This window comes from Numida meleagris, chromosome 1 (assembly GCF_002078875.1).
Source record: "Numida meleagris isolate 19003 breed g44 Domestic line chromosome 1, NumMel1.0, whole genome shotgun sequence".
Classification (NCBI taxonomy): Eukaryota; Metazoa; Chordata; class Aves; order Galliformes; family Numididae; genus Numida; species Numida meleagris.
Window position 1 is genome coordinate 106097089 of NC_034409.1, and position 24339 is coordinate 106121427.

At 42.8% G+C, this 24339-nt stretch overlaps 2 protein-coding genes and 1 long non-coding RNA gene across 4 annotated transcripts in view; 2 read left to right on the forward strand and 1 right to left on the reverse strand.

Annotated features, from left to right (window-relative positions):
* LOC110403065 lies at nucleotides 4982-23726 on the reverse strand. Its single transcript, XR_002441476.1, has 4 exons — nucleotides 23588-23726; nucleotides 23389-23514; nucleotides 18387-18503; nucleotides 4982-9254 (listed from the first exon to the last, which is right to left on the reverse strand). It is a non-coding gene; the product is annotated as an uncharacterized LOC110403065 (long non-coding RNA).
* On the forward strand, nucleotides 8253-10241 carry B3GALT5 (beta-1,3-galactosyltransferase 5). The gene is made up of 2 exons (XM_021405844.1): nucleotides 8253-8376; nucleotides 8900-10241. Exon 2 carries the CDS (start codon nucleotides 8900-8902, stop codon nucleotides 9848-9850), a length of 951 nt encoding a protein of 316 aa, XP_021261519.1. The 5' UTR covers nucleotides 8253-8376; the 3' UTR covers nucleotides 9851-10241.
* The window catches only part of IGSF5 (immunoglobulin superfamily member 5), a 33021-nt gene continuing 32244 nt past the window's right edge, over nucleotides 23563-24339 (forward strand). The window contains exon 1 of one of the 2 annotated variants that reach the window (XM_021405821.1): nucleotides 23563-23721. In XM_021405821.1, coding sequence (XP_021261496.1) covers nucleotides 23607-23721 — 115 coding nt within the window. In that variant the 5' untranslated portion in view covers nucleotides 23563-23606. The remainder of the gene's footprint in view (nucleotides 23722-24339) is intronic. The other variant, XM_021405831.1, reaches the window with a different exon arrangement.

Consider the following 24339-nt stretch of genomic DNA (forward strand, 5'->3'; position numbering starts at 1 on the left):
CTGGGTTGGGTGACCCTGACCTAAAAGAGAAACCTGGCTGCCCAGCAAGGGGACAGTTCCTCCTTCCCTAACAGTGTTGGCTCAGCTACTTCAGAGCCCTCTGTTTTGCCAGTCTAAGCCTTTTAGAGATTGAAGGTGATCCCTGCTTTTCTAAAATGCTTGTGTTTAGGAAAATTGTTTCCTGATGTATTGACTTATTATCTATGCATATTCATTCCCTCTCTGTGTCCTGCCAAGCTTCTATGAATGCAGTTTAAAGGCTTTGTTCCAGGATAAATTAAATTAACAGGTATTAGTAGTACTTATGCCAGGGCACATACTACTTTTGGCTATTAGGAAAGGCACTTTGAAATACCTCTGCTGGCTTTAGCTGTGCAGTGCCTGAGGTTCCTTCTCCTGTTTGTGTGTTTAAATCACACTTGTGCTTTTGGGTCTGCAAGTGGCAGTAGCGGCCGCTTGCTTCTCTCTTGTACAAAGTGGCAACTCCTGCTGATGGACAAAAGTGCTTTGGTCATCTTGTGCTTTGGGTCCTTCACAGTTCAACGTGTGTGACCTGAATGAGAATCTAACACTGATCACCCACTGAACTCAGCAGCGTGACTGTAGCTTTGCCCCAGAAAAATTAAGCAAACTTTATTTCTTTAAATTGGTATTTTGAATCTTTTTCTCATGGGGACTCTAGACCTACTTACCTTCTCTGCTGCAGGCCAGATTGCTTTTCCTGATCCATGTGCCATGTAGCCTTGATCTCTTGGTGCTGTTTAGATAATTATACTCATTAACAGATCTAAAGGAAGTGTCATATTAATTTTGGTGGAATAACTAGGCTCAGTCAGATGAGTTAACGTGACCCATTCACAGTGCAGCATGAAGGAGTTTAACGAAGGTCAGTGTTGGAAGCAGAGATCCTAGCCAGTTTGCCCACCATGGTGAACTGTCATGGTGCTTGGGATACCTCCTGGCACAGCAAAGATGGCAAATAAATTCTCTCATTCTCGTTTGCGGAAAGAAATGAAATTCAGGGAGGTCATCTTGGTGAGTTCCAGCAAGCTCCATGTTGTCCCTTTGCTGCTTTCTAGATCGCTCTGATGCTCAGACAAGAAGTGGCTCCTGGTGCTCCAGCAAAGGGATGATACTTCAGTCTATGTGGACTGTCTGAGCCTGACTGCAAGCACCAGATGAGTTCAGGTGTGTGCAAGGCAAAGGGCTGTGGTTTGTCTGACACAATACAGACTTATATTATCTTCTTCTTTTCTTCCTTTGCTCATTTTAGGCAAGTGCTAAGAGAGTGCATGGCTGCAGGCTGCCGTAACCCACATTGCTCTGATCTCAGGCTTTAATGCAAACTTCGCTGGATCTACACAGAGCCATAACACACTCTGCTGGGCAGGTTAAACAAACCACTCTCTAGGACACAAAACAGGTAATTTTTCTGCAATGACGTACATAAAATAATCAGTAGTTGAAATGATAGGAAATGGAAAAAGCTTTGAGATAATTACAAACTGCAGTTTCTGATTCAAATCAAAGAGGAAACTCAGATAGACCTGTGTTGTGATTTAACCCGGCAGGCAGTTCAGTACCACATAGCTGTTGGCTCACTCCACCCACAGTAGGATGGGGGAGAGAAGTGGAAAAAAGGTAAAACTCATAGTTGAGATAAAGACAGTTTAATAGGACTGAGAAGGAAAATAATAATAATGATGATGATGACGATAAAAGAGTATCAAAAACAAGTGATGCACAGTGCAATTGCTCACCAACCACTGACTGATGCTCAGCCAGTCCCCAGGCAGTACATCCTCCCCACAGCTAACTCCCCCAGTTTTATTTTGAGCATGACATCCCTTTGTCCAGTTTAGGTCAGCTGTTCCGGTTCTGTCGCCTCCCAGCTCCTTGTGCACCCCCAGCTCCTCACTAGCCAGGCAGTGGAGGAGCCTGAAGGAGCTGCAGTGTCCTTGGCTCTGTGTGTGCACTGCTCAGCAACAACTACAACCACTGTGTGTTATCAACATTATTCTCATCCTAAACCCAAAACACAGCATCATACCAGCCAATTGGAAGAAAATTAACTCTATCCCAGCCAAGACCATTTCAATATCCATGCCATCTGTGTCACAATCAGATCCCACACTTTCCAATTAAACACCACCACCTTTCCTATTTTTTTTTTTTATGTATACACACAGATATAATTCCTTTAGACTATGGGACATCTCTCAAAAATGTCCGTAGAGTTTGCTTAGTCTATGAGTTTGGGCTCCATCCATTATCATGGTCCTTCTGGGCAGGAGAGAGGGTGTGTAATGTTGGATTGTCGCATGCTGAAGCCAGTTCTGGTTCCTATCACCTCTCTGCTTGTCAGGCTTTATAGCCACAGTTTTTTGCTTGGTTCCATGAAAAATAATTTTTCATTAATTTGGGTGACAACCATAGAGGTGATGACATACAGTATTGTACACCAGTTAACATCATACAATTCAAATTATTGGCTATTCTCACCCATCCTCAAATTTCTTTGAGGTACACACTGGAAATCCCCATCCTTTTGCATTACTCACCAAGTACACCCATGTCCTTGAGCAAATGCAATCTCACAGATGGGCTTGCCTTTGCCCGAGGCAGGAATAATCCAGACTGTCTTGCCCAGCACGTCTTTTACATGTACCACTGGGATTTTTTCCCTTCTGCAGTATGTAAATATTTTAATTGGGCAGGGACAGCTCTATTGACAGATTCCTAAGTGTTATCTAACCAGATAGCTTTTGGTAAATGTGTATCCCACTGCTTGAATGTCCCAGCACCATTGCTCTCAGTGTAGTCTTAAACACTCCATTGTATCATTTGATTTTCCCAGAGGCTGGTGCATGATAGGGGATAAGATATACCCACTCAAGGCCATGCTCTTTGGCCCAGGTGTTTATGAGGTTATTTCAGAAATGAGTCCCATTGTTTGACTCAATTATTTCTGTGCTGTGTCACCACAGGACTTGCTTTTCAAGGCCCAGAATAGTATCTGGCAGTGGCATGAGATATGTTTTCAACCATCTGATGGTTGCTTCCACCATTGTAAGCATATGGCATTTACTGTTTGTGAGAGTGTGATAGAACCCACCTGCCTTGTCTCCCCATATTTATATTTCAGCCATCATCCTTCATGCCAAAGAGGCTTTAACTGCTTGACTTGCTTAATTGCAGCACATATTTTACATTCTTGGATAGCCTGTGCAACAGTGTCCGTGGTCAAGTCTATTCCTCAGTCCTGAGCCCGTCTATATGTCAGTGGCCTTTCTCGATGGCCTGAGGTTTCATGGGCCCACTGAACTAGAAATAATTGTATTGCCACTCCAGATCTACCTGAGCCACTTAATCCTAGTGCCCTAATCCACCTGCTCATTGTTTTGATGTTCCTCAGTGGCACAACTTTGTGGTACACAGGCATCCATGTGATTTACTTTTACAACTGCATTCTCTACCCGGGCAGCAATATCTTTCCACAATGCAGTGGCCTAGATGGGTTTGCTTCTGTCCTACCAGTTGTTCTGCTTCCATTGCTGTAACCACCCCCAGAGGGCATTTGCCACCATCCATGAGTAAGGTAGAAATCATGGGTTGGGATAATGACAGTTTAATAGGACAAAAAAGGACAGGAAAATAATAATAATAATGAAAAATATAAGGCATATAAAATAAAGTGATACATAATGCAATTGCTCACCACCTGCTGACAGATACCTAGCCAGCCCCTACTAGGGGAAGAATATTAACTCAAACAAAACCAGGGCAACATTACTGCAAAAGGATTTTGTACAAAACCTAAGAGATTTTGATGTGAAAATACTGGGTGCTCTTCAAAATAATCAACAGAAAATAGATTGATTACTATTATGCGTCCACTGTTTTCTAGACCACATTCTGTAGGTTTTAAGGTCTCCAGGACTCTTCCATGAACATAAGTGCATAGAAGCTGGAAATCTTGAATCGTAGGCTGTACTATTTGTCAGATGCAGGCCAAGGAGAAAAAATACAGGGAAAGTCAGAAACTGTAGGCTTTGTCACACCTAACCTATGCTGCAGAACAAGGTGCTTTAGGCTGGATGATGATCGTTCTGCAAAATGCAGTCATGGCCATGTTGTGCTAATTAGATATGACAGAAGCAGTTGTTCACCAACCATTCTTTGTACAACAGCAGTTTTCTCAGGAAATACAGGAGAAAGAGCACCTGCTTCAGCCCCAAAGTTAACCCTGCTCTTTACAGGTGGGATGAGGCTTGGGCTGGGGGCTCAGAGTTCTATGGGGATGGAGCTAGTGGAATTTATTTCACCAATAAACCATCTTAAGTACTCCCAAGAAATCATAGAATCATCATAGAATAGCTTAAGTTGGAAGGGACCTTAAAAGTCATCTAGCTCCACCCCCCTGCTATCAACAGTTTTGCCACCAACTCGGTCCTTCTTCTATTCTAGCACTCAGAACAGCACACAGTGCTCAAGGTGAGACATCTCCTTGCCTGTGCTAATTTGAAGTGTTTCTTAAATTTCAAAATGCCAACTTTCTAAAATATTGCCAGCTTGTGTTCTTGAGACACTGATGCTATAGATGTGCACCTCTTTCAACAGCCTATGCATTATATCAGGGGCTCCTACTTGTCTCTGGAGTATCTGAGGCAGTTCTTCCCTTGTTGCTGAATTTACCTGGAGATGGGAGTTAGGGAAGCTGGTACTATACTGGGGAAAGACTGCTGTTAGAGGGAGAGAGAAAAGAAGTAGGATTGTGATGCTGTACAGCTGGTCTGGGGCTTGCAGGGGTCCTCAAGGCTGGGGGATGGTGGCAAGGAGCTGCAGCCCAGTAGAGCACCCAGAAAAGGGTACTGCAGGGGATTCAGACACCTGGGGATACCCCAAACTGGGAACACCTGAGCTGCTGCTGGTGCCACCTGGGTCCTTGCAAACACTCCTCAATTCACTCGGCACATACATCTGGGGTAGATACAGAGATTTTATTTGGAAAAACAAACAAACAAAAAACCCAGTACAATTCGTACTTAATAAGTTCTTATTTTGATTATAAAACCTATGAAAAAAGCAAACATTTTCCAGGTGCCACACAGTCAGAACTGAAAGAGATTTTGCTCCAGGAAGCTAGCATTTACAATTACCTTTTGCAATTGACATTAATTTGCAAACATTTGCATAGTCCATGTCTGTATATATTTTGTCATATGTAGACTGAAAAGGAGGACACCAGCCGTGGACAGACAGCGTAGCCAGTACCTTCCAGGAACTGATGTGCCTGTGACACCCATACTGGGGACATTTCAGATTTTTTTTAAGATATGTTACCAGTGATTGAACTCAGAAGACAACTGAGAAGTAGCCTGTGATCAGGTCATATCAGTATGATTCTGCTGAAATCAGTCAGACCCAGGTGACTGGGAAAAGGAAAACATTGCTCTTTTTTCTAAGAAGGGAAGAAAGGAAGATGTAGGGAACTACAGACTGGTGAGCCTTCCCTCTGTGACAGGGAAGATCATAGAACAAATCCTCTTGGAAGTTATGTTATGCCTAACCAATGGAGGCCTTCTAGGATGGAGTGTCAGTATCAGTTGAAAAGGGAAGACTGACTGATGTTATCTACCTGGATATCTGTAAGGCCTTTGACATGGTAAAACATCGCGTTCTTATCTCTAAATTGGAGAAGTATGGATTTGAAGAGTTGACTGTTCAGTAGATAAGGGTTTGGCTGGATAGTCTCAGCCAGAGTATTGTGGTCAGTGGCCGTATGTCCAGGTGGAGGTCCGCCATGAGTGGAGTCCCCCAGGGGTCCGTCTTGGTACCAGTGTTACTTGGCATCTTTATCAATGACCCTCTGCATGTTGCAGACAACACTAAACTGAGTGGTACAGTTGATAGGACAGAAGGAAGAGACGCCAGACAGAGGGACCCAAACAAGCTTGAAAAGTGGGCCTATGTGAACCTAATGAGGTTCAACAAGGCCAAGTGCAAGGTGCTGCATTTGAATCATGGCAATCTCAGGTATGTGTACAGACTGGGAGAAGAACTCCTCGAGAGCAGCTCTGCAGAGTAGGACTTGGGGATTCTGATGGATGAAAAGCTGGATATGAGCCAGCAGTGTGCTCTTGTAGCCTCTTGCAGCTCACAAAGCCAACGGTATGCTGTGCTGCATCAAAAGAGGGGTGGCCAGCAGGGAGAGAGGGGGGATTGTCCCCCTTTGCTCTGCCCTTGTGAGGCCCCACCTGGAATACTGAGTCCAGGCCTGGGGCCTGCAGCACAAGAAGGATGGGGAGCTGTTGGAGTGGGTCCAGAGGAGGGCATGAAGATGCTCAGAGGGCTAGAGCAAAGAAAGGCTGAGGGAGCTGGGCTTGTTCAGCCTGGAGAAGGCTCCTGGGAGACCACACTGCAGTCTTCCATTACTTAATGGGAGCTTATAAACAGGAGGGAGTCTGACTTTTTACGCTAACTAATAGTGACAGGACAAGGGGGAATGGCTTTAAACTAAAAGAGGGGAGATTTAGGTTAGATGTCAGGGAAAAAATTTTCACTGAGAGGCCAGTGAGGCGCTGGCACAGGCTGCCCAGAGAAGCTGTGGTGCCCCATCCCTGGAGACACTCAAGGCCAGGTTGGATGGGGCCCTGGGCAGCCTGAGCTGGTGGGGGGCAGCCCTGCCCATGGTAGGAGGGGCGGAACTTGATGGGCTTTCAGATCCCTTCCAACCTATGCCGTTCTATGATTTCAGTGATGTGCAGCAACAGACAAGGAGCAATGGGAAAAACTGCAATACAGGAAGTTCCGTACATACATGAGGAAGAACTTTTTTACTGTTAAGGTGATAGAGCACAGGAAGAACTTGCTCAGAGACGTTGTAGAGTCTCCTTCTCTGGAAGTGTCCAAAATTCATCTGGATGCTTTCCCGTGTGACCTGCTGTAGGGAGCCTGCTTTAGCAGGGGGGTTGGAGTATTTCTGAAGAAATTTTAATGAGCTTCCTTTAAGGGAAGGGCTTATCTGAAGGGCTTCTGGATGTACATATCCTGGGAGTCCTGCTACAGAGCAATGGCAGGTCCTTGAGCAGCATCATGAGTGCCGGTAAAAGGAGCTAACCCGTTCTGCAGCTCTTCTGTTGCTCTCAGAACATCATATATAGAAATGTGTTTATATATGCATGTTTTTTTATTATAGCTATACTCACACAAATTTACAAGTGTATTTATTTAAAACAATTATTGAGATACTCTTAAGGCTACTGTATGCTATGTATAGTTGAAAAAATACAGATCTGAGGAATATTCAATTTAAAGATAATAATTTAAATACAAGTATCAGAAGAAACATGAAATTGGTACATATTTTCAAAAATGCTTATTGAATCTTTAAAAAAAATGCATTTCACCGTGGAAGGAATTTCAGCAAATTAGGACTCCAGATCTACTCATTTTATGTTTTCGTGAGTACCTGACAAAATTAATGAGATTATTCGTATTGGTAAGTTGGGTTGAACTTACTGACTGAACTTCAAAATGCATTGAAGTCTGTAACACATAACCTATTAATTGAGTAGAAAAGAAAGATGTTGGAGGCCTCTGCTTGCATTTGAGATGAAGGTACTGGTGTGGCTTGGGGAGTCTAGGCAGAACATTCCTGGTCAGAAGACAGAGATCAAATTTTCATGAAATCTAGAACTCCGAGGCTTCCCAGCTCCATTTGTTGTGTTTTTGGATGGGAAACCAGATCAAATTTGCTGTTATGGAGTGGGAGAAGAGGAATGGAATGCTTTCCTCCCAGTAAAAATTCCCTCATTCTGGTGCTCTGAAGGAGGAGCTGGTGGGCCCTTTGGGTCATGTACTTAGTAACTCAACCATTAGAATTTTCTCAGTTCATTTAAGGAGGCGTGTAATTCTTTTTGGCACTGTGATCTATTTAGTTTTACTTTCATTGTTTTCCTCTCTCTTACAATTTCTACTAGATTTGCAACTGTGTCTGCAGCACATCAGTATGTTACAAGGATGAATGAGTTGTTATTGTTTGGGTCTCCTTCCTCTAAAGGACAGAGAAGTGCAGACCACTCGCTTTTCACCTCAACATGCCCTAGTGAGTCACCTACAGTCTGCAAAAAGAGAAAGATCCCAGTAACCTGACTCACTGCTTTGTCTTTTTTTCCAAGCAGCTGGCCCATGTCAAACATGCCACTCACGGCCTCTCCAGCGGAAAGATCGGGAGCAAATTCTGGATCGGTGCAAGAGACCCACAGGATGCAGAGTAGATGAAGACTGGAGGAACCTGGTTGGTTATGCCTGCTAATTGGCCAGGGCTTGCTGGCTTCGGGACCCAGACATTTTTCAATTGAATGGAGAAATACGGTATTTAGAAATTGTATTACTGTTACTTTCTCTCATCTGGCATGAGTGTATGTCTGCTGCTTCTCCAGTCCTTCTTGTTGTCACTGCTGATGGGTCAAAGGCATGCTTGGTAGCATGCTTAGTGGGGAAATATTGGTGGTAGGTGGGTGGTTGGACTGGATGGTCTTTGAGGTCTTTTCCAACCTTGGTGATTCTATGATTCTGTGATTCCATATTGAAAGTAATGAGCAAATGATAAGCATCAGCTAGGGTGACCTGGTATCAGTGAGCTCTCTTGTGTGAGTTTTTGAGGATATACTGTCTTAGGGGCAGGTTCAAAGAAGAACAAGTGAGAATTTGATTGCCAGCAGTATGTCTTGTAGGAACATTCCTCAGAAAAATGCATGTGGGCAAATGCCCAGAGGCAGGCAGCTTTCAAAAAGGGATGACTTGGCTTTAAATCCCTATGCAGTGAGTTTTGTATGCAGCACTGAAGGGAACAAGATTTTTTTTTTAATATGCCATTCCTTCTGGTTTATTTCAGATGGATTTCAGAAAATTCAAGGTGCTTGTGTGCCTTGTGGGGCTCAGCTGTGCCAGCTTATGTTATTTTTACATGAATTTGACTGGACTCTCTATATTCTATGGAAAAAAACAAAATTGCATACTACAAACATTTAGGAGATTTGAAAGAAACTTCTTGCAGCTCCCAGATATAGAATGCCATAAGAACCCGCCTTTCCTTGTCCTGCTTGTGGCATCCTCAAGTCAAGACGTCGATGCCAGGATGGTCATCCGGCAAACCTGGGGGAAGGAGAGAACGGTGGCTGGCAAGCGCCTGGTGACATATTTCCTCCTGGGAGCCCCTGTGAATCTTGGACAGCAGGCTGACATCAGTGCTGAAAGCCAAAAATACAAAGACATTATTCAAAAGGATTTTATGGACACATACTACAATTTGACTTTAAAGACCATGATGGGAATCGAATGGGTTCACCGGTTTTGTAACCAGTCCAGCTTTGTGATGAAAACTGACACAGATGTATTTGTCAATGTTTTTTACCTCACTGAGCTGCTTCTAAAGAAAAATAGGACCACAGGGCTTTACACAGGCTTTCTAAAACTGCATGAGCACCCCATAAGGAAAAATGAGAGCAAGTGGAATGTGAGGATGGAGGAATACTCGGGTAAGACTTACCCGCCATTTTGTTCAGGGACTGGGTATGTTTTATCCACCGATCTTGCTAGTCAGATCTATAATGTTTCGGAGAGCATTTCATTCATCAAACTGGAGGATGTGTTCATAGGACTGTGCCTTGACAAATTAAAAATTCAGCCAGAGGAACTTCATTCAAAACAGACATTTTTTCCAGAAAAGATTCCATTCTCTGTTTCTCGCTTTAAGAAGATTGTGACATGCCATAAAGTAAGCTTATTTGAACAGCGGAGCTACTGGAATCAGTTAGTGACAGAAGAACATGGGATCGTGCTCTAGCACCCTCCCTGATTGAATTAACAAACCGAAATGCTTTGAATTTACAGGGCTGCACTTGACTCCAGCAGAACTCCCAATTAATTCTAGATCCATCATGTTAAAGACATTTCTTATGGTTATTTTAGTTCCCATTTCTGTCTCAGAGCACTGTAACACGTTTCTCTCCCATTCACTTCTACCTCTTTTCATCCATTCTCTACATAAACAACTTTTTTTTTTTTTTAATGGAAGATGCGGGCCCCCAAACCTGCCTTCTCCATGGATTAGCTCTCAAAATCATGCTGCTACCAGACAGGGAATATTTCTGCAGTGCAAAGACAAACAAAAAACAACAAGGCACTTGCATTTAGAGAAAATAATTGCACCCTCTTCCCTGTCTCCCTTAAGAGATTACTGCATTTGCAGGCATTTAAGAAAAGTTGCTTGTAGCTGTCAAGATGTTCCCCTCCTGGCACAGGGAACTGTAGCCACGCACTTGCAGTGAGCTCTGTGTGGGCAGAACTGTGTAGTGGCACAGATCTCCCCTTCAGTCTACACAGAATTTCTTTCTGAGGTGGAAGAATTTGCCCATGCAGCACTCTTGAGACAGCTTTAGATACAGCAGGTCACTTTGTGAATGTGGAAGGCTACTGCATTGTTTCCTTATGTGTGCCTCCCAGTGTAAATGATTATGTGAAAGAGCTGGATCCATATCACAGAGTCAGCCATAGAATGGTTGAGGCTGTCAATGAGCTCTGGAGGTCACCTGGCCCAACTGCTGCTCCAGTAGGGACAGCCAGGGCTGGGTGCCCAGGCCCATGTCCAGGCAGCTTCTGAAGATCTCTAAGGAAGAGACTCCACAGCCTCTCTGGTAAGCCTGTGCCAGTGCTCCATCACAGAATCATACTTGAGCCTTCTCTTCTCCAGCCTGAACAGGCCCAGTCTTCTCAGCCTTTCCTTGTAGAAGTGATGATCCAGAGCCTGTCATCTCAGTGGTCTTTTGTTGGACTGTCTCCAGTATGTCCATGAGGAGCCTCAGTGGAGAGTGTCCTGGTCTTTGTATTGCAATGAACCTAGGAGATATCTTTTATGTTTGTGATTCACTTTGCTGGATTGAAAGCTACTGTAAACAGTTGATCAAAGCTAAACTACAGTCCCTTTCTGTAGAGAGATAAATAGTACATCTGATTTAGACATTTTCCCCTTAATGAACTGGTTATGTATGATGGAGAAGATAGGAGGATTTTTCTTTTTTCTTTTTTAAACAAGACTTAGTGAGAAAATATGTCAAAATAATCATTCAGACTAGGAACCTAATTTCTTGTTTGATTAGCAAGAAAAATTCAGAAAATCTTTAGGATATTTCAAGGTTTCATAGATAAGGGATTGAGCCCTTACAGTAGATATAGTGGAAAATACATTTGAGGTCTGGGAAGGGAATAAGTTGTTCATAAAATCATGCATTATGCCGTACTCCTATTTCATTAAATTGTGCACAAAGTTCAGTTTTATCATCAAAGAAGTAGTAAAAATGTGAAGTTGGAACACAAGTCTTATGAGGAACAGCTGAGGGAAATGTGATTGTTTAGTCTAGAGAAGAGGAGGCTCAGAGGAAACCTTATCACTCCCTACAACCACCTGAAAGGAGGTTGTGGAGAGGTGGAGGTTGGCCTCTTCTCCCAGGTAACAGCGATAGGATACGAGAATGGCCACAAGTTGTGTGAGGGGATGTTCAGGTTGGATATTAGGAAAAACTTATTCTCAGAAAGCGGTGAGGCACTGGCTCAAATAAAGTTAGGGGTCTAATTAGGATGGGTGAAAAAGCAAGTAGCATCAGCCTTCCTGAGACTTTTTGAGGAGGTCACATGGAAAGATGCAGCAACAAAAACAGCAAGGAGTGATTTAGATGTTTTGGTCTTTCAGGGTTTCCATGACATGTTTTCTAATACAACAATTATAATTCAGAAATTTGAATACAGTATTCTATTACTTTGGTTTTGTTTATTTTTCTTGTTTCTGTTCTTTTTACTGAACTTAGTGACAGTTGTGTAAGTTCCTTTTTCACTTACCTGTGCCTGAAGAGCAGGATAAATCTTTTCAATAGGAACATGCCCCATCCTGATAAATATTTTGAGAGTTATATTATGTATTTTCTTCTGATGTAAAGTAAACAGAAGTCATGCACTGTTTCTTGACAGCTGATGATGAAAGATTTTTTTTTGCATATGTGGAAGAATAATCTGCTCTATTTTAAGTTTCCCATTCAGAAAATAGCCACGTGTATGGTATTAGCAGGGACATGGCTAACCAGGTGGTTGGGTGGGTGGTAAAGGAGGTGTTTGCCTTCCCCTAGCACATACACTGTGCTGGCAGTAGGGAGCCCAGCTCAAGGCTGAACAAACAGCATCTCCAGCTTGCAGGTGTGTCTGCCCTTGGACTCGAAACCCTGTTATAGCAGATTTGCTTTTGTTCCTGCCTTCAGTAGGTGCAAAGGCTCAGACTGAACAAGCCTAACAGCAGCATTTAAATTACTGTTATTTCCATTTAGCCTGTAGAAACGTCATTTTTCTTTGCTGCTCATTGTTTGTCATTATTGTTCCCAATGTGCAAGCTTGCTATTTTACTGCTGGGATTACCGCATTCAGTTCTGAGGCTCCCAGCATAAGAAGGACATAGACCTGTCTAGGATGGTCTAGGAGAGGGACAAAAGGATGTTCAGAGGGCTCCTCTCCTCTTAAGAAAGGTTGATGGAGCTGGGCATGTTTGGCCTGGAGAAGAGAAGGCTCCAGAGAAACCTTGTAGTAGCCTTCCAGTACCTGAAGGGGGCCTACAGGGCCTGCAGCTGAGGATGGACACTTTTATCAGGGAGTGTAGTGATAGGACAGGGTGTTGCTGTTTTAATGTAAAAGAGGGAGAGAAGAAATTGTTTACTAAAAGTATGATGAGGCACTGGAACAGCCTGTCCAGAGAAGCTGAGGATGTCCCATCCCTAAAGGTGAGGGAATGGCCTCAACTTGTGCCAGGGCAGGTTCAGGTTGGATATTAGGAAAAAACTTATTCTCAGAAAGAGTGGTGAGGCATTGGTACAGGCTGCCCAGGGAAGTAGTGAAGTCACTGTCCCTGGAGGTGTTCAAGAAATGTAGAGATGTGGCACTGAGGGACATGGTTTGGTGGGCAATGCTAGTGGTAGATGGTTGAACTAGATGATCTTAGAGGTCTTTTCCAGCCTTAGCGATTCTGTTATTCTAAGGTCAATTTAAGGAAAAATATTAAGTATAAATGAATGCTTTCGGGTCTCTCTCAGTTCCCAGTCTTGTAGAGTAGATGGTCTGTGAGCTGGGATAGCAAAGTGCAGCTTAATGTTCACCCTGGCCTCTTCTGGTACTCAAGAGAAATACTCTTCCAGGCCCTTGTGGGTCTCTCATCCCATCTGTTTACTGCGGCATGTACTTCACTTCCGCTTCCATGCCTGGCACTGGCTTTATGCCAGCTATCAGGACCAGTCCAACCAAACTATCCCAGAGAGCCTTTGTCTAGGCAGAAAGCTGTTTATTTACATACAGATGAGTTTGCTTTTTCTCTTCCACTTGGTGTTGATTCAAGGGGCACCTGGCTCCTGGGATACTGCTGCTGCTGGTCTTCTGCCAGGCTGAGCTCGTGGCCAAAGGGTAGAGTCTCCCATTAGGAGACGGCTTTCTGGGATGTCTACTTTTGAGCAGCATTAAAATACATCTTACTTGAACAGACTGTGGCCTTGTATCATCACAGAAATGTTACCCATGATGGCAGACACTGCTAGCTTTCATGTCTACAGGTTTTATTTTAGATACATTTAGGAACATTCCTAACTAATTGGGGAAGATGATGCTATTCTGTGTTAATCACATTTGCAGAAGCTACCCCTACATTTTCAGGGCTAAATTCATTGTTACTGTGCCATTGATTATTAGGTCCTCAGACATGCTTAAACAAAACAACCCATTCTGGATATTGTTTCCAGGGAGCATATTTGAAACCTCTAACAACCTCTGCAAGATGCCTATGTATTACTGCATTTGTAATATTTTGTCCCCTCCAAATATATATTGTTAGGCATTTGATGGCCTGTCTAACTGAAACATTTGCCTTGCCACCTTGCCAGTCTGCAATAAGGAGGAAATCAGTACAGAATGAAATGTTATGGATTTAGGTATCTTGTTCCCCTTCTTATTGCAAATTTGTTTCCAAAGTTAACACTTATTGCAAATTAGTTTCCAAAGTGAACACTTCAGGTTGCTGCACATTAATTTTCTCAACATATAATTTTCTGTTAGCTCATATGAATTAGAAGTTGATTTCATAATCCTTGCCATTCAGTATGTTGCTTCGAATAAGAATGTAATAAGTAAATAATTAATTATATAGTATTATTCTGCTGTAAAAGATGATTTAAGAAAACTAACCAATTGCACTTAAGGCAAATTTATTTATTTATTCAAACAAAGCCCCTGAGCTTGTCAGTTTATATGTATCAGCTAAATGAAACTAGCTTTTGCTGCTTAGGCCATGGATTATGACTTTTAACACAACCAAAACTCTTTAGTAGCCTTTTGCCAAATTATGTGTATTTTCCTATGAAAGGCCACCAGAGAAAGACTGGAAATATAACTAAGACAGCAAACAAAATACTGCAGTGTACATATACTTATCTTTTTTTTTTAACGTTTTTATAGATCAGTACAAGAACTTGGAGAAATTGCCAGCAGTTTATCTGCACAAACCTAGAATTTTTATGTTTCTTGGGAAGGAATGTCATTAAATTAACTTTTTTATGAATAGATTTGGAAAGTTACTCTGGAAGGTTACTTCAGTGCTTCTCACTGACTAGCAAGGAGTGCAGGAAACAACAGAGCAGTCAATGTCTTAGAGTTGATTAAGTGCATTTCAGCATACTGTATATTTCCAACACAAAATCAGTTTTTGGAACACAGAAAAATAAGTACATTTTTTGCAATTCTAAACATCATTTAACCTAACCTTAGCTTAGATTGGGATTTTCCAATATGTCCATGAAAGATATCTGATTCAGCATTACTGAGGAGATATCATCCTTCCAGTCTTTTTTGAAAATACGGGATAGATTTTTGTAATCAAACATTTGCCTTATGTAAAAGCTGAATGGGATACAAGGGCTAACTGTCTATCATGATTCTGGCAGGGACATTATTCTTCTTGGATGTATGCAGGATACTGGGTAATGTTAATTAAAAAAAACATGTGACAATGTTTGCATTATTTGCATAGAACCTGAGAATGTTGACCTAACTATTCAATGTATGATATTTTAGTAAACTATTTTGTTACCAGAAATTGGTGTGTTAACTTTTTTTTTGGCTGTGAATGTATTATCATTTTGGTATGTAGTTAAGTTAGGAGGCTTGTTCTTTTTTCAGTCAGAATGCATTTTCTCTTCTTCCCTAAAATACTTATTTTGTACTTCCTAAGATAGGAGTTGTTGGTTCTTCTTCCTAAGGCAAGCACAAAACTCCCATGAAAGACCAAGTGATGAAGAATGGGAGTGTTTTCCCAAGAATTAGGCATGCAGTTCTGCCACACAACAGCCTTGTCATTAACTATCTGCACAGGGTACACCTCTAAGTCAAAGGCATCTGCAAACAAAACCTTATAAGCAGGCTGTGATTTGAAAACAGATTTTTTTTTTTTTTTCAAAATGGCAAGAGCGTCAAGTGCAAGATTATTAAAATCATAACAAAGGAATGGAAAAAAGATTTTTTTAACCACAATTTATGTCTTTGGAAGACCAAGATCCAGAAATAAAACAGACTTGATGCAGCACTACATGTGTCACAGAAGCCAGCAGTGCTTGGCTGGCATGCTCCTTCAGATCAGGGAGCACAGCCCAGCCCCACTATCTCTTACAAGGGAAATGTCAGATAACTTAAGACAGTCAGAGCGTCCATTACAAGCAGTGTGGACTAGGAACTGCAACTAGAAGAGTTCTCTTCTACTACCGATTTTTTTAATCTTTTTTTTTTTTTTCCCACTTACATTTCTGGAGTATTTTTCTTGTTTGTTTCCAGCTGGCCTTAACTTCTTTAGTTTGTCTCACCTGTATATTTCCCACAGATACAGATAGTGTTGTGCTGGACAGAGGCAAGACATCTAAGTCACAAGACATGTATATGCAAGGCATATGACATCCAACCCCTAAAAACAGACCTGTATTTTGCTCAGGTTCTGGCTGAGAAAACAGATTTTTTTCAAAGTCTGATAAGACAGGAGTGTAAGGCTAACCTTTAAAAAAGTTTGTTCAAGTACATTGTCACTGCAAGACATAATTAGACAGTTTCTTTGGTTCAGGGATTTTGTTGCCTCACATTTCACAACTTCAAAAGTCCATTATTTATGTGGAAAAATATCCAAGTCTCATCTCTTCATCTCTGCAGCTGAACCATTTACTGCTATCCCTTGCATCTGGCTGCTGATCTACCCTGACCTTGTTTAATTTATGGCTTTGGGTGCAGGGAGAGAGGCACGTGTAATCAGCTTCCTATTCTTCTGTTGCCAAAAGCACTTAGAAATCAGAGCCACCATTACACTTACAAAACGTTGGCTTACAGCTGTAGGCGCAGAATGTCATAAATTAGTTATGTGGTGTGATTTACACCTCCAGCTTGTAGGTCTTCCAGGCAGCCACGTTCCCTTCATGTTTAATTTAATCGTTATTGCTGCAACAGTGATTGTAAGTAAATGTTTGACTCTGGTACATAAAGGGACCTGAAGCTTTTACATGTGCTTCTGCTAACAAAGGTGCAATGAGGGAATTAAAGAGGGAACAGCGCCAGGAGGCAGGAGTGGGTGTGAGCTGTTTTGTGTGTGAGCAGTGTAGCTTGCTCCTGCCAGGGCAAGGAGACAACTAAGGAGTAGCACTTGGTGCTGGCAGGGAGAGCTCAGTGCTGGGGCAAGGATGTGTGAAGGCACCAAAGGCTGTGCTCTCCTGGTCCCTCAATAGTGAAACACTGGCACAGGTTGCCCAGAGAGGTGGTGGATGCCCCATCCCTGGAGACATCCAAGGTCAGGCTGGACGGGGCTCTGAGCAACCTGATGGAGCTGTAGGTCCCCCTGTTCACTGCAGGGGAGTTGGACCAGATGGCCTTTAGGAGTACCTTCCAACTCAAATGATCCTGTGATTATTGTGGGTCTTGTCCCCTTATGCTGAGGCCAAGGGCTGCGTGCTTTGCAGGTATGTCATGGAATGGAATACTGATGTGGAATACTGATGAAAAACCATGGAACCATGACAAGGGTCAACTTGATGGGGAGGAGGTTTGCTACCAGAGACCACTGTAACTGAGTGGTATTGCCTTCTTCAGCTTTGCTGAAGAAAATTGTATATAGGATAGGAGAAAAGAGAGACTGGAAATTTTAGCCTAAAAATGCGTAAATCTTCACAATATTCTTGAAGTCTTTCAGCACTCACGAGTTTCCTGACCTTCTGGGGGATCTTATTTTGCATATGAATGTTGAAAATTAATGTTTGAATCTCATAATAAATTTTACTGTTCATAGGTAAGAGAAATCCAAAATATGGCAGTGAACACAAACATAAAGAGAAGCTGAATGTATGAAACTATCTCTGCCAGGGATTTATGTTCTCTTACTGCAAAAAAGTAGCTTTCAGTCACAGATGTATCACAGGTACAGCACATAAAAGACATGTATTTCAAAGAAAATAAAATGCCTGTCCTTTTTACTTTGTGATCTTAACTGATTGCCTAAAGGAAGCAGTTTGATGTCAGTCATAAGGCTGTATTTCATGAAAATGCAAACAAGACACAGCTCCTCCAGTGTAATGCTGACTTTTATGGTGATAATCCGCTCTCTCATCATTACAGTGTCAGTTTGGACCATGCCTGTAGGTCACTTAGGGAATATTCATTAATATTCTATTTTCAGAAGTGTAAGTATTAATGTTTCTTATAACTGGAAACCTTGCAAAATTATCAGGAAAGAAAGAGAAAGGGTATAACTTCATACTCCCCTGGTACTTTTCCTGGCATTAACTGTGGGATGTTCTGTGGGATTTGGAGCGTTGGGCTAAGGATTTTTCTTGCATATTTTTGAAAAGGCTTGTGCACCATTCACAAGACATGTCACTGGCTGATAGGTATCAAGAGCACCAGGGCTAAGGCAGCTCTGGATAGAGCTGCACTTGAAGAGTCTGGTTTTGCATAGGAAGGCAGTCTGAAACCATGACCCTAAGCAATAATGAAAAGCAATAATGAAAAATGTATTAGTGATAATAGTAAGTGTACGAAATGATGCTTACATTTTCTTGGCAGGCTACTGTGCATCGAAAAGTTCCTTAGAACAGACTGAATGATAATCAGGGCAATTAAGTTAACAATTTGGACCAGGGACAAGGCATTTCTAAAGCTGAAGAAAATGTTGCTAGGAGAAGTGACATATTAGAGTGCACTAAAAATTTCCTTCTCAGATTTACACTCCTCCTAACAGCACCAAAGCTGCATCTTCTTTCATTCTGTGAATAACTTACTTATTGTTGCCTGGATTCCATGCTGAATGTTTTCATCTACATTTCCTGAATTAAGACATTTTCATTTTACCAACTGCAACTCATCATAGATTTCGGTACTGGAGAGAAGGAATGCACCTGCCAAAGGAGAAGCAAGGAGTAGTTCAGAAGGGGTCCTGGCAGGAAAGTGCTGGAGAACAACAGTCATATAGGTAATACAAAGAGGAAAAGATGTGGGCCTGTTGTTTTTGGAGCATTTCCTCTAGTGCATTTGGGTTCCAGTTAAGGAAAATAGTGAATCAAAGCCTCACTTAGACTACTATAGCTAACAAACGCTAATAAAAACTATTGTGAATGAGAAGCATGCCTTTCAGAGGGTCAAGCATTTTGAAAAACAGTAGAGAAAAGCAGTAAGAGTGTAGAGAAAGAAAGAAACATGAGGCAGATTTAAAACAGCCAACCTTGGCCTGATCTGCTACTAAAGAGAAGGGTCACGGAGGTAAGAGACAGCTAATTCAGTCTGTAGGTCAGCTTGTCTCCTACCTCAGCCTTTTCTAAAGGTTTCAGCTCTTTTACTACACTCCGTTTGAGGAAAGAACATTTGCTTCTTAATGTGCAGCTATTTCTAAAAATCTTTCTGACGTTCAAATCACTTTTCAAGCCAATTTTCATGGGAAAATGACAAATTTTATTCTAGTTTCTAGTACAGATCTCAAATTAGGTATGGTGTTGTATTTCTAAGTGCTTCTTCCTTATTTCAATGCTTACATCTTCTGATCATAGTTTCTTTGACTCAACTAAATAAGCTAAAGTACAGCATGGAAGTGCAGGGACTGGTGACTTCCCCTTCAGTGTTCTTGCTTGTTAGAAGTACTTAAAAATGAAGATGTCTAAATGCTTTTCAGTTTCTATCATGGCAATTTGTCTAATTCTCCTGTGAGGTAAAAAAATATGCTTATGGCCACAGTGACAATGACAGAAGCCTTCAGTAAGCAACTCTTAAAGAGTCCATTGTGCTTGGAGCATGAGGTGGCACAGCAGGTTGTATAGATATATGTTCCAGACTAACACAACCGAGAATAAAAAATTTTGGAGGATTGCTCCAGAAGCTTGCACATTTGAGTAGCTGCAGAAGAAATGATATAGTGTACAAAATGACTTTGGAAGAGTTGGAAGAAAATGGGCAAAAATCCTCCTACTCACAGGCAAAAGAAAAAGAGAATTGGAAAGAAACGTCTAGAGAAACTAGAGTGGGAGGTAGGAATCTGCATGGTACACAGGCTGATGATTCACAAAACGATTTTCCATTTGCATCAGACTAGCAAACTTAGGACATGATCCTTCAAATACTCATGAGCATGGGTAGTCTTGTATGTGCACGTTGTTCTCGGTGGCTGGGGGTTTGTACCCTTTACCATGCTGTGTTATGTCTTATCCCACACACATCCTAACCAATGCCAGTGACTGCATTCATCACGATTCTATGGTTCATTAGAAAAGTCAAAGTAAAGAAAGAACTAACAAGGTCAGTGAGAAATAATTAATAAAATATTAATGCATGTGTTGGTTGCCTAAGCAGCCCCAGGGAAAACAAAGGACACTTGAATCCAGTCACTGTGCAGCAGATGCACCCAGGAGGATTTCAGCTGATGAGGCCAAGCCAGCAGTGTGTGGGTAGAGGTGACAGGTGCTCCCTTGACAGCTCCCACTCGTGTCAGATCCAGAATGAGACAAGCACATGGTGGATGCTCTAGGCCACAGCATACCCTTTTCCTGCTGTGGGCTTCAACTAATACTCTCTACACTGAGGAGGCGGGGAAGAAATGCCTGCAATTGGGGCCAGCAAGCTACATGAGGAAGCAGCAAAAGCAGTAATGTACTGAACAGAATATTGTATATGGAGCCTTATCTCCTGTGTAGGTAGAGGTGCTCCAGTGGAACTGTGAACCTGGGATGCAGAGATAGATACTGCTTGCCTTGAGTATGCTGCTGGTCTGTTCTGGGCAGTAGCAGTCAGGTTAGTTTCTCATAAGGTGGGAAATGTGAATTTTCAGACCACTTTAACCTGAGGAACTTCAGACTCAGAATCCCAAACTTCCAGGAGAGCTCCTCACCAAGGAGCATTGACTGGGCCTCTGGATGCAAAAACCTCCTTCTGAACCAGTGGTGTACCCAGCATGTGGCAGCTGACCCTATTTTGAGAAATCTGGCAATGCTCAAAGTCCTCAGGGCTGTTTCTCACACTCCCTATACTCCACCTCTTCCAGAATGGCTGGCAAGGTATCTTCACCTTCTCTGCATGGCCCCTAGTGGCATGAGTACTGATGCTCATATAAGGTCAGCCCAACTCAGATTCTGTGTAAAAATACATTTATATATGTTGCATCCAACAGTCTGCCTGGCTTGAGAAGAATGATAGACCCTGATGGAGATGTATACTCAAGCATCTGTACAGTTCCAATGTAACCCAGACAACTTTAGGTCCTCAGACACATAGTCTGGTAGGTACTAACATTTAAAGCATTCATAAACTGGGAATCACTGTTCAGCTCCCGTCAAAAACGAGCCAGAGCACAGCAAAACACAATTTGCTCCTTTTTGTCTGTTTTCTGAGGCCAAATCAGTCAGGAACCCTCCATTTAATAAAAAAGAGATGGGAGGACACTATGTTTGAAAATTCCTTCCAAGACTTAGGCATGACGTAGTACTTCTCTGAGATCCACAGCCTTGTTCTCTCTCAGTGAAACATCAGTGTCAAACCATCTTTAGGCCTGCAGAGCACTTAGTATTAGAGTAGGGATTTTGAGGACCATGTGTTGGATATAGCTAATGCAGTGACAATGAAGTATGTATAGCCCTTCGTAGATCTCAGGACCACTTGGCTCTTTGAAATCATTTATTTGCCAAATTTCTGCCTCTTTCAATGTGAGGTAATACACTAGTTTGTGAAAATCATAATGGGTATTCTATGCATCTTTATAATGTACTTGCTTTAGGATATGGGCAATCTACAGAATATCACAGGTTGCAGTGTGGTAAAGAGACAGCTGATCAGCCTGTGATTAGATAGCGTTGCAGCAAAAGTTGTAGCACAGATGCAACAACATGACATCCAGAGGGACCTTAATAAGCTCAAGGACTGAGACAAGACCAACATAATGAAATTCAAAGTGATGAAGCACAAAAATCTGCAACAACTCTGAGGTATAGGCTGCAGTTACCATCTAATTGACAGCGGGTAGGAAACTTGGTGGAGACCTGGGTGAAATGAATGCCAGGGTGAATACAAGCCAACAATACCCACTCATTGCAAATAGGGCAAACCATGAACTAGATCATATTCAGAAATGAGTTTCCAGCATGTTCAAAGAAACTATCATGCTCCTCTACTAGGCATCTGTGGAAACCACTGTGTGGTTTCATGCCCTTCGGTACAGGTAGGGTGTGGAGAACCTAGGGAGGGCCCAGTGGCAGGATATCAACTGGACAGGGCTCTAGAGCACAGCACTAGTGAGGACGTGCTGAGGGAGCCGGGCTTTAGTCTGGTACTGAAGAGGTCAAAGGGTGATCTAATAGCAGCTTAAATCCACCCAAAGTGCAATTAGAAAGATGACAAAGCCTGTCTCTTCTCGGTAGTGCCAAATCATGGTTTTGTACAGGTTCTAAATGCAGCTATTATTCTTTCTGAAGCTTTTTACAAAGAATTGTCTTTATTAATCCAAACCAAAATCCAGTCAATCCATTTTAACCATTTTTCCCACTGGGGTGACGTGAGATGGAATCCACTTATTAGATGCTTTCTCTTTTCTACCTCTGTTTTTATTTGGATGGAAATCAAAGTATTCATAGAAGGTATCTCAAGAGAACAGTTATGAAAGTGGGGATGTTGGCTGAAAATGAGTGGGAGATTTTAGATTTTTTAAAAATGGATATATGGAAAAGCAAAGAAGTAAAATGAAAAAAATTGTAATTGCTTGGGAAATTATGGGAAGTGTGATGTTTCGTTGTTGTTTTAACAAGTCAGGGTGATATTATTTTTTAGTAAAGTTTCTGAAATTTAGTTTTGGAAATTGATCAAAACTCCCTAAACAGAATGTTTCCTTTCCCTTTGCTGAAGTGAATCTTTTTCCATCAGACTGGCATTAATTTTTACTGGCTAGAAATGTTACTGTGATTAGTAGGATATATAGTTCAGGAAAGTCATATGTCCCTTCTTTATGATTTAGGCTTCCTGGCAGATGGACTCACTAAAAATACTTCCTGATTTGTCACATCAGCTCAACTTACTGCCCTGAAGGATGCAGTCAAGATCTCAGAGGAAGGAAGTCTGTAGCAATAGCAAGAACATCTCTCATGAGGCAGCCCTGCAGCTTTGGTGACCATAAGTGACTATAGATATGCAAGAAAAAGGTTTGATATAACCCCACAAACAAAACAAAATATTTCAGAATAGATGTGCCAGAAAAAAAGTGTGATTTAATCCTGCAAAGAAAAACAAAACTCAGAATCAGTGATCCATGTGGATTCCTTCCAACTCGGGATATTCTGTGATCCTGTGGAACTTGCACTTCACAGCAAGGGCCCATTTTGTCAGTGCCCTGAGGGTACCACCAGGCCTGACCCTCCCTCTTGCAACTGCCTGGATTCCTCCCAAGGCCCAAGTCCTCTCCTCAGCTCCTGGGATCATCACTCCCTACCCCAGCGATGCTGCAGGTTGTCTCAGAGGTGTCTCTCACCCGACATGCCATGTCCCCAGCCCCATCTCCCAGATCAGACCCCCTGGATTAGCACTGGCCCTGTCAGGGGCTGTGATGGCCATTCTACCCCTGGCTCTTGGGGAAATCAACAAGGGCACAGCTGGTGTGGGGCCCCTCAGTTCTCCCTGGCCCATGGGATATGGGAGTCCAGTTGGGTGCTTCTGCTCCCCACCATGTTGCCTGTAGTGCTGTGACAGAGGTGTGTTCTCCAGCACTAACACACAACCTTGTGGCTACAGAATACGATAAATAAATGTTGTTACGACCTGTACAGACGGCGGAGCAGCAGCCCTCCGCTGGGACATCAGGTGTCGTTGCCAATCCAGCTTTTCAGGTCGGAACAGCACGTAGCTCGTGGCTGCCAGCCTGTCATCAGCATTACGTGCTTCCTCCTGCAGGACTGGTTAAATATTAACACCGCAATATGCATATTGGGGCGGGCAGGAGGGAAGACGCAACCCTCACCTTATCTACCGTGGGGACAATGTCACACCAAAGCCCAGCCACGCAATCACGGGATTGTGCGAGCACTCACCCCACGGCACTGAGCAGGAAGAGGCAGCGGCTGGGCCTGGGGAAGGCTTCTTCCAGGAGAGAAGGTGAGGGCTCACTGACTGAGTGCTGCTTGTGTGTGACAGAGAGTGGGTGGAAAAACACATTTAGGTATCCAGGGGAGGCGATCCATGCTATCCTGCAGAGCCATGTTGCCTGGCAGAGGGAGTGGTTGGGGAAACACAGCTTAACCCTCTCCTTGGCTCCTGCTTCAGCTGGGAGGCCATCGGCTGTCGTGCATTTAGGGCGATACTGTCCCCTTCAGCCAGTGTGAGTGCAGGCAGAAATGAAGTTGGGTCAAGAACAAGGGCTGGGAGCAGAGCTTGCAGCTGCCCCACACAGCCAGAAATGCCAATTGTTCATTTGTGAGTGGGATTACAACCATGTCTGCCTGCTTTAGGGACATGCTGGGTCCGGGGGTGCTCTCTGTACCGGCAGATCCCTCCCAGGGTGGTGACTTCCTAGAAAAGGCCTTGATACTGACATCTTTGTTTGCTTCCTGGTGCTTCATTCGGGCAGTTTCAGTTAAGGCCGCATAGAACACTAATGCTGACAGCTACCAGGTGTGTACATATGTGCTGCAGGCTGGGGCAGTGAGGAAAGGAAGAAGGCTCTGCAGCCCTCCCCTCAGCTACCTATGTCAGGCTCCTCAGTGCACAGCCTTC